This window comes from Chelmon rostratus, chromosome 6 (assembly GCF_017976325.1).
Source record: "Chelmon rostratus isolate fCheRos1 chromosome 6, fCheRos1.pri, whole genome shotgun sequence".
Lineage (NCBI taxonomy): Eukaryota > Metazoa > Chordata > Actinopteri > Chaetodontiformes > Chaetodontidae > Chelmon > Chelmon rostratus.
The window spans coordinates 27,137,535-27,155,229 of record NC_055663.1 but is presented as its reverse complement, the minus strand read 5'-3'; the positions used below and the strand labels follow the sequence as shown (position 1 = coordinate 27,155,229).

Sequence of the window (17,695 nt, the reverse complement as noted above, 5' to 3'; positions counted from 1 at the left end):
TTAATATTGGCTCTTATCTACATGCTTTTACCTGAACGGACTCATCAGCTGGAGGACGGTATGGCCATTTGATGTAAGGATGCTCATGAATAATGTGAAACAAAATGAAACACAGCAGAGGATGCAGCAGCGACATCAAACATGCAGGGAGGAGGGAAGAAGTAATTATTGTGTTAGCTGAAGAGTGCCGGGCCTGGACTTACATGCTGCCCATTTTAGAGGAAAAGCCGGGGGAGAGAGCTGTGTAGTCCCTGACTGATGAGCCTGACGAGTCCACGTCTCCTCCCCCTTCTGGGGTTTCGGCTAACGGCAGCATCGGACTGGAGAAGTCTGCGGTGGGTGCATCGGGGGCGGAGTCGCTGTTGGCGTACAGCAACTCCATCTGAGTGGTGGTCCTCCTACGAGCCTGTGCAGCGCAGGTAAGTGAAAATGAAGACGGGAGGCGGCGGGGGAAATACTAGTGTCTGCAGAGAGTGATGCGTAAACACAGTCAACACTGTCGTACCTTATTTCTTGTTTTGGTGTCTCCACAGAGCTTCATGAGGTCTGAAGCCAAGGTGCTAGAGGGAACACATGAGTTTTACATGTGAGTATTAAAGGATAACTTTCGTTTTTTACAACCTGGACCTTATTTGTAGCATTAAATACGACCATTTACTCACCCAGACAACTTTGGTGGCATTTGGAGTCGTTTTGAAGAAATTAGCCCCAGAGGAGCGGCGCGTATATCCGTATAATGCGAGTACTCGGGGCATCCATGCTCAGCCTCTATATAACACATAATCTGCGGCGAAACTCCATATTCCAATATTTAGTTATGATATGCTGGTGCTATTCCCCTCTGAGCCGGCGGTCGGCTAGTTCAGCTGTAGTTTGGCACAGCTGTGGTTCGTTATTGCGTATTCGTAGCCGACCGCCGCAGAGTCAGCCGTGTTGTGGCTGGCTGCTCGCAGCGCCCGGCGTTCTGTAATGACATCATCCACGTCAGAGGTAGTTGTCTAGAGACGCCGGATGTTGATAACATGCCACCACGGGCTCAGAGGGGAATAGCACCAGCATATCATAACAAAATATTGGAATATGGACGAGTTTCACCGCAGATTATGCGTTTATAGAGGCTGCGCATGGATGCCCCGAGTACTCGCATTATACGGATATACGCGCCGCTCCTCTGGGGCTAATTTCTTCAAAACGACTCCAAATGCCACCAAAGTTGTCTGGGTGAGTAAATGGTCGTATTTAATGCTACAAATAAGGTCCAGGTTGTAAAAAAACTAAAGTTATCCTTTAAGGAAACGTACAGTAAAGCACAACATAACATGAGATAAACTTACTTTCCCTCTGCAGAAGGACTCTGTGCAGACTCATCACTGCTGCTGTCGTCCCCGTTTTCTGTCAAATGAGATCAATGAATAACATCAGAGTTGAGAGAAAGAGGCCAATGAGACTGAGATGAAAGCTTCTGACTTTCTAAAATTGTTCTCAGCGAATGCACCTTGCCTAACTCTGCACACTTTATCCTTTTTTTTTTTACTTTCACTGAAGGGAGAAGCAATTTCCTTGTTTGTTTTTTTTTAAATAGCTGCGCAAAATGGATGTAGAAAGGATGGACAAGTGAAGCAGATGGGGGGGCGATGTCAGCGCAGCGCCATGCTGTTTTGTTGACAAACAGAAACTTGGTCCCCACTGAGCTCAATGGGATCGAATGGCTCAAAAAAGGTGAGAGGTCAGAGAGCGGTCAGGTGGGGAGGGTTATAAAGAAAGATGTGTGGGAGAGTTGGGGCAGAGGTAAAAGACCCGACGAGAGGCAACAAGGTGGAGGAGTGTGAGGAATCATTAGTCCGTTGCTCCCGATGGGGTCAGCTGACCCACAGAGTCCGACAGAGCTAAAACATCCAGTTTGTACGGTTCCTGTGGAAGGGTCTGGGGTTAGCGGGGTGCTAAAGCATGGAGGCTGTAGCACATGGTGAGCTAGGAGGAGGAGGTAGAGTGTATCCAGATGAGGGGAGGGGAGGGAGAGGTCAGCAGACAGATGGAGGAAAGCCTGGTTGCATTGCACCTCATGCACCTGTTCATGTTATGTTTCGTTAGTTTTCGAAGTGCAAAGGGAAGGAACCATGCATTCGTAACACAGAGAGGAGTCTAATGTGGTTTCACTTACCAGCCGGGATGTTACCTAGCTCTGTAAGAACATAAGAAAACAAAAAAAGAAAACGTGGGGGAACAGAAAAAAGGCAATGCACAAATCAAAAAACACAGTCCCCCGAAATTCTAAGAAAACAAACAAAAGAAAATAAAGTGCAGCTACAGTAAACAGAGCATCCTACTGAACACAGGCTGGCACGAATACATCCACTGCACCGAACACTGCAGAATTATTCCATTCTGTAACTTTAAAAACAACTGTCACCTCTGAAATGCAAACATTTTATGGAATTTGCATTATAGTAATGTGCTCTTTGCACCAGAGTTTAACAGTGGTATCAGGGATGAGTTTAGTATAATAATTAGGCCAGCCTCTATTCAGCAGAAGGCAACAGGCAAGAGCATGACAATAGGCCCAATCATGCAACTGACCAGAAACCCAGTCCACTTCCTGAAAGGCCCAATGCTTTGCAACAAATTTACATTTTTAAGAACTGCACCATCACAGAATAAAATCTGAATCCCACTTGTCAAGATATTAACGACACTCGCAGGAGGTGAGCTGGGTTAAATCAGGGGTCTGGTCGGTGTTTTGGGTCCTCATCTGCACGCCCACCTCAGCACGCGCTGTCGTTACCTTGCAGCGCGTTCCCCAGCAGCGCGTCCAGCTCCGGGTTGAACTCCGCCTTCTCCTTCAGCATGTGAAAGAGCAGCTGGTTCTGTGTGGCGCTGGTGATCTCCGTCTGCTTCAGCCGGCCCTCCATCACCTTCACCTGAGACTCCCTCTGGGCTGCCTGGAGACCCTGAGGAGGTCAGACCGCAGACAGGTTCACTGTCAGTCTCAAATTCACACCCACAAATTTCCAATAACTGCACATGTGACGATCACACAGAGAATCTCCAGCTGATGCATTTTTCTGAAGTTTTGCTGGAACAAAAACGTTGCAAAAATCTCAAAAACTTTTCTTCTTCATGATACAAAATTAAATTTATCTGCACGGTGCAGCTGTGCTTTGAATGAAAGCAGTAACATTGCAGGGACAGGTTAAAGTACACCTGCGCATGGAGCAAGCGATCCAATCAAAAGACTCACACTGATGCAGCTTCCTTCTTTAAATTTCTCTGTACTGTACAGTTCAGCATCCTTTTAATATTTAAATTTTAACGTATCACGCTCCATCTTCTTCTTCTGCTGAGTTTTACGCCGGTTGGCATCTGTAAGAGTTGTGAAAAGGCGCAAGATGGAAACGTTCCTGAATGTAGCAGCATGTGTGAGCAGGGAAAATCATGAGCGACGCCTGAAAGATTACCCCAGCAATTTACTGGGAACGATGTGTGAAAGAGGCTTGAGGAGCCTTGGCCTTCGTTTTCATGTGTCATGTAAAGCCCAGACAGTGGTGATATTTTAGTTACTCCCAATGAACTCTATTATTAGGGCTGGTACCTTGTTGATAGCCATTGACATGAAGTGATCCAAGAGAAAGCGAGCTTCTGTCAGGGTGCAGGAACCAACCACAGCAGAGACGTCCACTGTGTCGCCCTCCTCCTGGAGAAAAACAGGAATTCAAACAAGACATTTTTCATATTTCCTGTTGGCTGAAACTCTCTGTTTGTCAGTGAATACCTGCTAACACCTGTCATCGCATAAAGGTTGGCCAGTTAGAAGCTCAAAAGCAGCTGGTAATAAAATAAATCATCAAATCTTCATTTGTTTTACTGAATCCAGCAATTCTCAAACACATCATCAGTATCTCACCTTGGTTTCCTCCATCTGCATGATGTTGGCCTGACAGTCTGCGATGCTGTCGTTGATGTAGTCGATGTTGGCCGTCAGCGCGTCCACTTCCTCGTTCAGGGGAAGCATCGCCTTCTCCGCGTCTGGCCCCTCCCTGACCAGCCGGTCCCTCTTCCTGATGACCTTCTCTTTACGCTTGGTCAGCTCCTCCCGTTGCTATGACACACAAACACGCCGACTTGTGAGGAAAGCGAGTGCAGGAAACATATAACATATGACAACGCTCTGCTGCGGCTTTACCTTGAGGAGGCGGTTCATGTCGGCCTCCATGTTGGAGATGGTCATCCTCTGCATGATGACGTCAGAGATCCGTCGCTCCAGAGACTGCCATTTATTACGTGCGACTCTGGTGGAGTAAACCCCGACCGTACGCCTGTAGGAAGACCTGCACACACAACATCAGTGAAAAACGTGACTGATTGATTCATCTGTAAAGCACATTGACGGGTGATGTGAATGAGCATCATAAGCATGCTGCAGAGCAGGTTAAAAGATAACTTTCGTTTTTTACAACCTGGACCTTATTTCTAGCACTAAATACGACCATTTACTCACCCAGACAACTTTGGTGGCATTTGGAGTCGTTTTGAAGCTCATATTCGTTCATATTCCAATATTTTGTTATGATATGGTGGTGCTATTCCCCTCTGAGCCGTGGTGGCATGTTATCTCTGACGTGGATGATGTCATTACTGAACGCCGCGCGCTGCGAGCAGCCAGCCACAACATGGCTAACTCTGCGGCGGTCGGCTACGAATACGCAATAACGAACCACAGCTGTGCCAAACTACAGCTAAACTAGCCGCTAGCTCAGATATAACAAAATATTGGAATATGAACGAGTTTCGCCGCAGATTATGCGTTATATAGAGGCTGCACAAGGATGCCCCGAGTACTCGCATTATACGGATATACGCGCCGCTCCTCTGGGGCTAATTTCTTCAAAACGACTCCAAATGCCACCAAAGTTGTCTGGGTGAGTAAATGGTCGTATTTAGTGCTACAAATAAGGTCCAGGTTGTAAAAAACAAAAGTTATCCTTTAACAAGGAGTCGGCACTGATTCCTGATCCTGAACATACTGATGGCAAAACGGCCACGTGCAAAGACAGATTTATGTTCCCTTTGAGGGATCTGGAGGATTTAGTAGCTTTCCTCATTTCCCTCTCTGCAAACACTAATGTGCACTGAACACACCTGTGCACGCACACACACACGCACGCTCACCGAGTGCCGTTGGGAGCAGCGTTGCCGGAGGAGTACATGCGTCCAGATGGTGGTCTGTGGGGGGAGTCCTGGACCGGTTCCGGCAGATTGACCTTCCTGATGACCTTACCCGAGGTAGGCCTGGCTTGCCTCCTCAGAGCTGTCACCTGACACACGTTGCAGACAGAAAAGTGAACACTAAAAGCAAACCACACGCACTGCGCATCCATAATGTATCGCAAGTTTTCCTGCATCCATAATGTAGCTAAACATCTTTTTTCTGCGGCAGCTCACCTCCTCGGTCTTTCTCCTCAGAATGAGCTCCTGCTGCCTTTTCTGAGCCTCCAGCAACTTCAGTTGGTGCTGCAACACGATAACAGTATCAACAACAGTGAACTGATGATATTAAAACTCGTGGTTAAGAGGGGCGTTCGTGATTGCTGCATTTCAGTGCGCATCATCCTCAACCAAAATTTTTTACCCAATAACAATGATCAATCAAAAAGGTGTCGAACATAACCAGTAACAGGTTAACTAATGTGGGCGGGACCAACCTCAAGGTAGCTGAGTCCTCGATTGGCTATGAGTGGTTGTTTGCAGTCTAATTGGACTAAAGCTGCAGCAAGCTCCTCTGAGCTGGAGTTTGACTGCAGTAACAATGCGGCTGCTTTCTTGCAGGGATGCAGGAGTCTTTCTGTCAATAAATACCTCAAATTATGTACATTTAACATGGCGTTACGTAGAAAGTGACAAATCTATGTCTGGTTTTTAGTCTGGTCGCACTACTGTTAAGGTAACTGTGGGGTCTGAAACATCCAGTCTCAAATTTGTTGTCGCAAAATCTCGATGAGTGAAATTTGCCTTTTGTCTTATTCTAAGTAATGATACTCCCGGTTACAGCCTGACACTGACACGAAAGGCGATGAAGATGCATGACGAACTCTGACCTCTTGCTTGCGCTGGTCTTTCTTTAAGGAAGCGATTTCTCGGTTTCTGCGAGACTCGTTCATCCTGTTCTTCTCCTGCTGCTCCTTCATCTGCTTCATGAGACGGACCTGGAACAATCAAATCACAATATTCAAATGATACACACAAATATCGAATATGTCAAATGGGAACATACAGGAAAGATAACTGAGACACGCACAACAGAAAACACACGTGACAAGAAGCAGAATGAGTAAATTATGTGCACTTCAGCCTGCCGATGCTGCTCGTTTCTGATGCCACTAACTTGATTTATTAGAGCCATCGCAACTGTTTGAGGAAGCGAATCCTTCCAAAAACAATAAACGAAATATACGACAGGGAAAATTAGCGTCAAAGGAAGACACAGCTCCACCAGACAGCAGCTGCACCCAATCATACCTTCGTCTTCTTCATTTCCGCCACGTCCATCTGAAGCTTCTTCAGCTGCTTCTCGTACTGCGATTGGTTCTTCAGCAGGCGGGCGTGCTCCTTCTGAGCCGAGTGGAGCTTCTGAAGCTCCTTGTTCATGACGCTCAGCTTCTTCTCGTACTCAGCCTTGATCTTGCGAGCTTTGTCCTCCGTGCCGCTTTCTACCGAATCTGAAAGCGTGCGACACCAAAGTCATGGAAAACTGATCGTATCCGTCCATAACAAGGCAGAGCGCCATAACGCAGTAAAAACACTCACTCAATCACGGTTAATTGGAAGACTTTCATATGTGACACTCGCATTGGGTTGCACATGCAGACGTATTGTCTCTAGTGGCTTAAACAGTCAAAAACAGCCATCTTCAGTCATCAAAAAGTCTCTTTTCTGTCATTTTTCTTTTTGGATAAGCTGAAAGCTCCTCCGTGCTTTTAAAATCTGCATCAGACGACGCTTTGATCCATTAGTGCTGATAAACATAAATGTAACTGTCATCGCCGAACAACGTGACTTTGAAGAGAGCGGAGCGTTCTGCGAGAACAAAGGCTGAGATCAAACGTGGAGGCTAAGATAGAAATTCTCCCAAGCAGGAAGTTAAATATACTCCATTTTAAGACTGAAATAAACTGATCAGCACCGACACTAAAAGCCAAATGCACAGTTTTATCGACCCGCCTGACCACTGGCGGATGCACGGCGTGCTGGGTGTTGGCTCTGGCGTGCTTGTCTTACTCATGTTTTGGAGGACACGGTCCCTCTCCAGCTGGGTGTCCCTGATCTTGCACTGCAGCATCATCAGCTTCTGTTCGTACTGCTGTTTGAGCGTGTGCAGCCGCCGCTGGCTGTTCTCCAGCTCGTCGATCAGCTTCTGCTTGATGGCGATCTCGCAGGTGATGTTGGCCAGATCGGCCTGGAAGTTCTCTGTCGGACACACACACACGAGCAGATGAAGCGTTCAGTGGTTTTTACGGCCACAAATCGACCGTATCTTTTGTTTCGGTGTTTGAAGAACGTGTTTCTTTTGTCTCATGAGCTACTTCACTTCTGTAAGCCAACGTTTGCCATCTGCATGAGCTGATGGCTGCAAAGTGAATGCAAACCACACAACCAAGTGCCCCCTTTTGCAAGATAACAGCTAACAAAAGTGTTCACATCCTGATATAAACACCCTTGATTCAGCATTTAGCGAAGTTTTAATTGTTATTTCAAATATTTGGCTTCAGCCGGCGGCCATTTCTCCCATCGATGCTCGCCTCAGCGCTCTTAATTGCTGAGTTTGGAACAAGTTCATTTAAGTTTGTAAACACCTCACCGCCCGTTAAAAAATTCATGGCTTTACTTTCGCCCATTACGTCGGCATTATGTTGCTTTCCTTCCCTGAAGTGTTTCTGGGTTGTAACACACATCTCACATCAGTGTCGTCGTGTCCTCAGCAAGACACCTAAACCCCAACACAACCAAGACAGAAGAACGCTGCTGTGGCTGTGCTTCTGCATCATTCTGCATTTTGTAGTATTTTACAGGATATGTTATAGTATTGATGTTACAACAAGAAGACGGGCAACATTTTATGGCTCCAGCTTCAGAAATGTGAGCACTAGCTGCTTTTCCTTTGAATCATTTTGATGATCTTGATCTTTAATATTTCTGAGGTTTGGACTGTTGGTTGGACAAAACAAACATTGAGAGGGTGTCACTTTGGGCTCTGGGTAGCTGTGACCGCATTTCTCACTATTTTCAGAATCGTTACGACCCAATCAATCGATTAACGGAGAAAACAATCAGCAGAGCAGCGCTTACTGAAAATAAGTCCTGTAGAAAATAGTTAGAAATGAGCTCCACCTCAACCAACTACAACAGTAAAATCCTGCTTTTACATTCATGCATGACTCATAATAATCTAATGACATCATATATAGTAAGAATCTATTGTGTAAACTATAACAGCATTTTTCTGCAGTGAGTACTTTTACTTTCAATACTTTTAGTACATTTTCCTGATTACACACAGTAAACACAGTACTTCTAGAGTTTAGTATCAGGAGTTTTCCATATGGAAATGATCTGAATCCTTACAGATTCATGTGATGCTGGTTAGTTTGTGTAAAACCGATTGGACAGCGCCCCCTTGTGGAGAATCAGCAGCACTTTAAGTGACCAGGCACCATCCCTCATACCTTTCTCATCCGACTCAGAGTCAGAATCATCCGAGCTCTCCTCCACATCCATCTCCTCTTCCTCCTCCTCCTCCTCCTCTTCTCCTTCCTCGTGGTCGCTGCCTTCCTGGACCTCCTACGAGATAAAACACTACTAACTTATCGTGTGAGGGGACTCAGGCAGGTTCAGCGTAAAGAGCAAAGAGGCTTTCAGTCGTACCATCTCCGCGTCCTCGCTGACTCGCTCCGTCATTTCCTTCTCGGTGCCCTTTTCCTGCTCGTTGTCGGGAACTTCCTCCTTGTTGGCGCTGAAACATTGAGACACGGTTAAGAATCAGAGTCACCATTTATCCTCCGTGACTGTGCCATCAATGCTTCACCTCCACAGGTACTGTAACACACATGTAACAAGAGGCATATTTCTAACAAAACATCTGCAGATAATTAAGACATTATTTTATTTCTATCAAGGAATTACTCCGTCTTTTTAGCAAACAAGCCTCTGATGGATTTCACCACTGTGTAGCATTAAAGCTGTGACTGTGAGGGATTTAATTTACTGTGATGTATTTCTAAAAATGACTTTTTTTTATGAGAAAATGATTTGTTTACATGTGAACTATGAAGCTGCTGTGTTCTCACGAGCTTGTTTGTGGAAAAGACAGCGTGCTGTTCGTTTTAAACAAAAGGAAGGAGGCATCTCATTAGAGTCCGAACGAAACCAACAAAAGAGAAAAAAACATGGAAGGAATATGCAGCAAAAAATAATGAACTTGTGAACTCCATGAAGCAGGTCTGTTGGATAAATATTTTATCCAAACGCAGAGGGTTAGCAGTGTTTAGGTGGCGTTTCGCACAAAGTCATCTGGGTAAACTGACCAAAATGAAAAGGAAATCCAATGTTTCAATGCATTTGAGGCTGACGATGCCTGTGCACTCAACCTTAAGGCCCTTTCAACACATTTTAGGAAGTTTAAAACTTACAACACAAAAATCTGGATGCAAAAACGATCTCTTATAATGGACTCTTTCTAGTTCCAGGTTGTCTTTAATACCCGTAACAAAGTCAGTAAAAGCAGAAAAAAAGATGGAAGAGAAAGCGAGGATGTAGCGTGACGGGTCAATGAGTGAGCTGAGGGGTTCACACGGGAGGTCTAAAGAGAGATAAGGGCTTATTGTGAAGTAAAGAAACATGTTTCATGGAGGGACGTGCTTCTATGGTAGCGAATCTCATCACGGTGGGGAAACACCTGCCTAAAATCAATAAAAAGTCAAATAAAATGCTGAATTAGGGGAAGCAAAGGACGGGAATGGCAACAGGAGGGTGGAAGCTCTGACAAACCTGGCGTCCTCAACCTCTTCCACCACCTCCTCCCTTTCCTCCCTCTCTCTCTCCTCCAACAGCTGCTGGAGTCTTCATGGAGGGGTGAAGGGTCAAACGAGAGAAGGAAGCAAGAGATGAACGAAGGAAGGAAGAATGGAGGGGAGAATGGTCAGAGGAAGCTCTGTACTGAAAATCCCACCGTTTCTCCCCATCAAAGTGCCCCAAAAGCACAACTCTGATCATTTCCAACCCGGAGCCTCGGATCAGCCTCTTATGCTAATCAGGATTTCTCCTCAGGAATTACTCCTTCCAGTCAAAGTTTTAAGTTTATCAGCACTAGAATAATTTACACAATGTTAATCTACAGCACAAACATTACATTTGTGTGCTATTAATTGCTTCATGTCCATAAATGAAGTCAGTAAAAGAGACATTATTTAAGCTATCTTAATCTATCAGCTATATATCTATCAGCTGCAGTGTCTCAGTTTACAAGTCTTTAAATATGCTTGTTCCAAAGTGCAGTAATGGAGTACTGTAAACTGCTGTAAAATAAGTGCAAATCCAGTTTGAAACGCACTCAGACGGAGGCACACGTGCAACAACCCGGCCAATCAAAAACAGCCAATCCAGTCCTGCTACCTTTTCTTTTTCTTTTTCTCTCGTTTCTTCAGCTTCTCCAGGTCTTTCTTGGCGAGTTCGATGATGTCGGAGGTCTCCTTCTCGGGGGCCAGAGCCGTGGAGGAGAAGGAGCCGGGCCCTCCGTAGAACGACTGACGGTTGGAGGCACGGGACAGATTCTTCCTCAAATGCTCGTTCACGGCCTCGCTCTCCAGGAGTTTGGCTCTGAGGGTGAAAACCAGGGACACGAACAGGAGACATAAACGTCCTGTATGACCCACGGCAGTTTAAAATACGCCATGATTCCTAACTTCTTGAGTTATTATGTGGACCAGATCTTCAGGAATGACGCAAAACAATATTCCAAAACTGATGTCTCTGTATTATTTCAAATCCTCTTTCCATTCTTGCACTCTTTCATGTCTCTCTGACTTGTAGACTCCAAAAATGCTCTAAACCAGACAGAGAAGTATGATGCATCTTGGGCTGTTTGTGAAAATGTGTTATGTTTCTCCTCCTTCGCACCAGCTTATCTGGTAAACAGTGCAGGTTCAATCAGTGTTTAACAACTATTTACAAATGCACACATGCTTTTATATTTGCATACTTTTAATCTATGATATCTGATGGATGGCTGCAGTGACTGTGCTCCAGCTCCATCATCCAACATCTAAAAACACTTTGTGCCTGCAGTGCATTCATGCAGGAAACGTTACAAGGTTAAGTACAATCAAAGATGTTGATCTGCACACAAAAATTGTCTTGATTTTTGAGTCTCCTGTTGATGGAGACTATTGTCCCACAATGCAATGCAAAACAGGGGAAATGAAGGAGCTGATAACAGCCTGAAGAAAATAAAACAACAAAAGATGGTGAGCCAGATTTAAAAAATGTTTTAAAAGTAAGAATACAGTGATCCCTCGCTATAACGCGGTTTACTTTTCACGGTTTCGCTACTTCACGGATTTGCATCGTGCATTGTGTTCTGCATTTTGATTGGCTAAAAAGTCACTCCGCTTCTTCTTACGTACACGTACGTAAAACAGCTCGCCAAATTTACATTACGTACGTGCAAATTCTCTTGCAATTTCGAGTTTTGCCTATCACTATGTTCTTCTCCCGAACAAACACCTCTGCACCGCGGGCTTCAAAAGAAGAAAACACTGCAGAGCGGAGTCAGGATGCAGCGGCTCAGTCTGAAGAGCAGTGAAATACACCTGAGTCACTATTTGTCCGACTGTACTTTGTATTTTTTCATAATCATTTTTAATTTTCTCCCTTTTAATCCAATCACTCGGGTCGCGGTGGGCGGTGCTAATCAATTTGAAGCCTTCTGTTCACATCGATGATTAAAATTATTATTTGACAGTACAGTACAGAAGTTATTTGTTGAAAAAAACGTTTCTAAAGTACTTTTATTTGTGCCTGTAAAATGGTTTGTTCTTTCTTTTCAATGTATAATAGAGTATTTAATTGTATAATAATTGTAAAAAAAAATAAAGGTTTCTACTTCACGGATTTTGCCGGATCACGGGTTCTTTTTGGAAGGTAACCCCGCGAAAAACAAGGTTATACCGTAACTAAGAATAAGTAGAATGAAATGTCTCCAGTCAGAGTTGTTTACCTGAGGTCTTCAATCTCTTTGATGTAACTCTGAATCATGTTTCCAATTTCTTCAGTTCCACCTTCACCTGGAGGAGAATCACGACAGTTTTGGATGATGGAGACGAAGAGCAAAACGGCTTTTCGCTGCGACGAGCAGAATCGAGCACTTCACAGCAAAGATGGAGACAAAAGACTGATGTGATAACAAAGTGACCTACCCGCCCTGGTGAGGGCCTGGTTGGCCTGGTCACTGAGCAGCTGGGTGAGCCGCGCCCGCTGGGCATCGATGGTCTCCTGCATGGCCTTCACTCTCACCCTCAGGTTGCTGTTCTCCGTCTGCAGCATGGAGTTCTCGTGGAACATGTCGCTGAAGCTCTCCACGCCGTCCTCACCCGCCATGCGTTTACCCTGCAGGGGAACAGAGGTTGTTGCTCTCTGGCTATTTTTTCTGTATTTGATTTTTTTTGATCACCACCCTTTGAATGCCTCCTCTCTCCTCACCGTCTTGTACTCCATCAGCTCCATCTGCAGTCGAGCGATCTCCGTCCTCAGAGAGCTGATCTGCTGGCTGGCCTTGTCCTGGTTCACCATCACCTTGTTCTTGATGTTGCGGGCTCGGTTGGCGTACTTCAGCGTGTTCAGCGTCTCCATGAAGTCACGGTCAGACGGGCTGATGCAGGCGATCATCACCGTTTGGCTGAGACAAGGAGGAGGCGGATATTCATCAGTGCCTGGTTCGGCTGCACATTTCTGACCAGGACTGATGTGCATTTTGATAAATGTGTGGAACGATGTGCCTCATGTATGATATTTGTGAAAAATGTGAATTTAAGCAAAGAAAAACACAGGACAACAGCATGCTGTGCTCCAGAAAATGGATCTTTAAAGCTGATAAAACACTGCAGGCTTTTGCAATGTTGAAGTATCAGTGATAACATTTTGATTTCAAACAAAAGTTAGCATGCATTGCTGTCTAATATTGCTTTGCATATTCTTCAATAAGAAATGCTATCAGTCTTTATGTCTTCATTTATGACGAGCATGACAGTCCAGAAAACATTTTCACTTTAATATGATTGTGAATCCAAATTCTGATTATCAAGCTTTGGGGTTAAATGTGTATTTTCCTTTGATGACAGAAGTTTCGTTTCCTGGCTTGATAAAGCAGACTTGAATCCCAGGGCCCCGCTGGGTCCTAGAAGCTGACTAACAAGAAAATGACACCGACCTGTTTCCTCCTAATGAGTCCTGTAGAAGTCGGGTGAGTTTGGAGTCTCTGTAAGGCACATGTGAGGCCCGCTTGCCTCGGTCACCCAGAGCGCTGATTACATTCCCCAGAGCGAGCTGCAGCGACAGAGAGGGGAGCAACAAGGAAAGAAATATTTCAAGGTGATGCAGAAGGAACTTATACAGGACACAAAAATATAATACATGTGTATAAACATTTTGCTCATCAGCTGAAGAAGTTTCCTGGCTGTTGCATTTGGATTGGATCATCAAACCGAATAAGGGCCTTTCAGTGATTATGATAAGTTTTAATGTTTCTCAGTCAGGTCAGAATCAGAATCAGCGTTATTGACTAAGGATGTGTGCACATACAAAGAATCTGACTCTAGTTTAAACACTGCAATCGTGTATGAGGAGGACAAAAACACAACTTCATATTTTCCTGGTGACCCCTTTTTTGTCCTGACTTTCAACGCTAAATTTATGAGTTGTGCTGACGTTCTCCACCTGGACAAAATACGCACAATACTCCAGAAAGCTAAGTAAACAGAGGGAACCATGCAATGACTGGGATGATGACACGTGAAATCCTAGAAATTATTTAAAACAGTTAGCATGCATCCTTCCTGCAAGACAAAGATTCACTGACACCGCAGCCGAAGTTCTTTCTGCAATCGATTCATCAGTGCTGACAGAACTCCAGACTGAAGCCTGTGCATGTTGTTTGATTACATAGTGGGGGGCTCATGTTAAAAGGGCTTTATTCAGTAAATCATATCACTTATAAGTGTTTACATGTGTTTGTTCTTCTGAGCATTGTTTCTCATTGCACAGTGCAGCACGGTCATTTCTGGAATCCTGCCACTAGATGGCAGTCAAACTCCATCATTAGAGGTTCTGGTTTCTCTGCATGGCTGAGGGACTTTACAAACCAGCCGAGGTGACTCAGAAGCTCACCAGTCCACAGTTGATGGAGATGCCCTCTTTGGCTCGATCACCCGTCGCTCCGGTCCTCTTCAGCCTCTCAGAGCCGGCCAGGTCCACAAAGTGAAATTTGGCTGTCAGCGTCTCGTACTCGTCCATCTCGGAGTTTCCGTTGGAGACTCTGTTATCGGTCTCGGTTTCTTGCTGAGTGACGATGACACACACAGACACTGTTAGTCACACAGCACCGCGCTACCCCTGCAGTAGCACCTTGTCATTTTCAAATGATGCTGAGACAGTACGAACATTGTCGGAGGCACAGACGCGGACTTGGCACAGGTGGATGGTGAAGATGGCGTGGGATCGAGAGCTCTGGACGTTCATCTGAGTGCTGGCTGTGGTGCGAGACAGAGCCCCCAGCTTCAGGCACTGCATCATCTGAACGGGCAGAAGAGCTTTGAATTTTAACACACAGGTCGAACCCTCTTTGATACAGCTGGGAGGAAACAACCACGAATACTCTGTAGGATTTATAGAAGTAAACATCAGTGCAGGAATGAATAATACATGAATGAAAGAGTATTTGTAAAGGCCTGACGGTGGCAAAGTCCTTCACATTCAAGAGTGTTGTCCCATTAATAAACATGAACATAAGCATTTAATAATTCATTTCATGTCAAAATTAGCTTTTTATGATTCAGCAAAACATTGACATCGATAGAAATGTTATTAAATATGATCTCTGGTACATCGTCAAGGTGAAACCAACAAAAACTGACCCACACACTTTTCAAAGGCCTGTTAGTTTTGTAATCAGGCACATGTACGCCAATCGTCTCTGGATCCTTACCTCGGCCTCGGAGGACACAGTCCGCGTGGTCACCCCCACTGTGTAGATTCCCCCGGTGGCGTCTTCGTGGATCTTGATGTGAGACTTCTGCTTCATGTCTCGTGTGGAGTCAAACAGGTCCAGAACTTCCTCGTTATAAAGCTACAGGAGCCAAAACACGCACAACGACAAACCAGGTTCACACATCAATTAATAATAAATCATGAATCAGCAGAATTCACAGAATATCTGAAGGTTTCACGCTCAAAATACTTCAGATCTTTGTGATACTACCTTGAAGTGCATTTAAAACCAACACAATACAAACTGTGTAAACGTCTGCATTGTTACTGCACTAATGCATGTTTAGCTTCCTTTACAGACACCTGATAGATGATTTATGAATGATTCGCTGCCTTTGATTCAGCCCTAAGTAGAGTCTGGAGGCATTACTCTGAGGCTGCAAACCTTTACCAATATTTAGGCAGCCTGAGAGGTGAAACTCCCTGAAAGAGGGTGACTAAAATGAGCGCATCAACATTTTTATCCCCTCAGATCCTCTCTCATCTGGACTATGATTGCAGGTCAATAAGAGAACGATGTTCAAAGATATTTTAGTAAGAAAATGAAGCTGAAACATGAGGTGGAAAAGTCCAAAATGAGCATCAAAGTGCTGCTGGATGTAAGAAATATTCCACAGCCTGTGTAGAGAAGTGGTAGAATAAAAGACATAAGAGCCAGTTATAATTCCACTAGTGTCAGACTGAAGTATTTGTTTGGTGATATTTGCCTCGATTAAATATAACAAGCTGTCGACAAGTCGTCATAATCCACTGCTAACAGCACAAAGGGACTTATCTTCTTTGCAGCTTTTATTTGCCCTAAAACATCTGCTAATCCGAAAGACTTGAGCAGTGTGAAGCTTCACCGCGGCGTCTCAGGATGATTCGGTCGCCTTTCTGTCTTCACCAGAAAATGGGGTGGGGGGTGTGGGGGTGCGAACCAGGAATGTGAACGCTGTCACCGTCTGACGGAGCGGCACAACTGTCCACTCACATCATTCCTGTTAACTCTTCCTGTCCAGACCACCACCACTCCCCAACACCACCTAACCCCCCGATGACAGCTGCTGCAGTTCAATTGTCAGTGTGGATGTTTTCAAATGATGGAGCGCTGGTGTCGAGCGCAGTGTCAACAATATAAGCCATGACATCTCTGTAAAGCTTGTCCTGATGTTAGCGGGACACGGATTATAATTTGTTTTATTTAGTTTAAAGACGCAGGTAAATTAAGAGAGCATTATTGACGAGGCAGAGACGCTGCGTATTTACCTCGAGGAACTGGGCGTTGATTTTAAACTCCGGTACGGGGCGCCCCTGCTCCTGGGCGGCCTGTCGGCGCTCCTCGATGCCCTTGAAGAGGTGGTGGACGGCGCGGGGGATGATGCCGAGCTCCTCATCCGGGATGTTGACGTCAAAGCCCGTCCCCATGGTGTAGGTCTTCCCCGAACCCGTCTGCAATGAAACGTGAAACGGGAGTCATACTGCACATGTGAGACAAGTTTACAGGTCGGGTTGGTGGTTGCCTTGCATTGTGGGTAATGTATGAAGGCATTAGGTGTTATCAGGGAAGAACGCTGCGTGGAATAAACAGCTGTGTTCAAAGCTGCATCCAACATACTGCCTGCTGCATCCTCAAGCAGCATGGACTGAGTGCTGCATGCTGACTGAGTTCACACTGAAGTACACTGGAGAAACACGTCCTCTCTGCATCACATGACTGCATCAGTCACAACATTACCGGTCCGAGCAACTGCTGAACGAAAACACAAATGTGACTCAGCATTGCCTCGTCCACTCAGTGTCATTTTCCAGTAATATTTTAAGACAAACTAAAGAAAAAACTGAAGAAAAAACTGGGAAAGGCTTTTGTCTGTTGTTCATGTTTGATTTAAGAAGGAATAAAACTCAAGTAAAGTAATTATTAAGATCGAAGATGGAGCAGGCAGTTAGCAGCTACCATCCCGAGAGGCAGAAGAGGAGGCTGCTGAGCTGAGCAGACGAAGAGCCAGGAGGAGGAGGAGGAAGAGGAGGTGCTATATTAGCATTCGTCTCTAGTTATGTATGTTGTCTTGTTAACTTTGTGTAAAGCAGCGCTCAACTCTAATAATAAAGGAAAGATAACAGTTAACGTCTGCTGTGTTGGCTGCAGTCGTCTGTGTGGATGTGGGGTAAGTAGCTCGCCAGCTCCCCCTGCAGGCGCCTATGGAGCAACTCTGAAAACGCTGGAACAAATTTTCCATTTGCATTACAAAAAAAGCTACCTTGTGGTGTCTGAACCACGTACCTCGCAGTCCACCATTAGACAGTCCTCAGAGACGCAATGCATTTTGTGGCGGTTGAGAAAATCACGTCGTGTACACGAAATCCACATACTATGTAGCTGAAATATCACTATTGTTGAAGAACT

At 45.1% G+C, this 17,695-nt stretch overlaps 1 protein-coding gene across 3 annotated transcripts in view; it reads right to left on the bottom strand.

Annotated features, from left to right (window-relative positions):
- kif21a (kinesin family member 21A) overlaps positions 1-17,695 on the bottom strand; it is a 53,087-nt gene that overhangs the window by 11,028 nt on the left and 24,364 nt on the right. For 2 of the 3 annotated variants that reach the window (XM_041938284.1, XM_041938285.1), the window contains exons 3-26: positions 16,558-16,740; positions 15,248-15,388; positions 14,704-14,835; positions 14,431-14,601; positions 13,475-13,590; positions 12,748-12,943; positions 12,465-12,654; positions 12,266-12,332; positions 10,663-10,866; positions 8,917-9,004; positions 8,718-8,832; positions 7,273-7,461; positions 6,514-6,713; positions 6,093-6,200; positions 5,440-5,508; positions 5,167-5,312; positions 4,181-4,325; positions 3,902-4,096; positions 3,590-3,691; positions 2,783-2,948; positions 2,162-2,182; positions 1,335-1,392; positions 506-560; positions 204-406 (exon numbers count right to left, since the gene is read on the bottom strand). In XM_041938284.1, coding sequence (XP_041794218.1) covers positions 204-406; positions 506-560; positions 1,335-1,392; positions 2,162-2,182; positions 2,783-2,948; positions 3,590-3,691; positions 3,902-4,096; positions 4,181-4,325; positions 5,167-5,312; positions 5,440-5,508; positions 6,093-6,200; positions 6,514-6,713; positions 7,273-7,461; positions 8,718-8,832; positions 8,917-9,004; positions 10,663-10,866; positions 12,266-12,332; positions 12,465-12,654; positions 12,748-12,943; positions 13,475-13,590; positions 14,431-14,601; positions 14,704-14,835; positions 15,248-15,388; positions 16,558-16,740 — 3,260 coding nt within the window. The remainder of the gene's footprint in view (positions 1-203; positions 407-505; positions 561-1,334; positions 1,393-2,161; positions 2,183-2,782; positions 2,949-3,589; positions 3,692-3,901; positions 4,097-4,180; positions 4,326-5,166; positions 5,313-5,439; positions 5,509-6,092; positions 6,201-6,513; positions 6,714-7,272; positions 7,462-8,717; positions 8,833-8,916; positions 9,005-10,662; positions 10,867-12,265; positions 12,333-12,464; positions 12,655-12,747; positions 12,944-13,474; positions 13,591-14,430; positions 14,602-14,703; positions 14,836-15,247; positions 15,389-16,557; positions 16,741-17,695) is intronic. The other variant, XM_041938286.1, reaches the window with a different exon arrangement.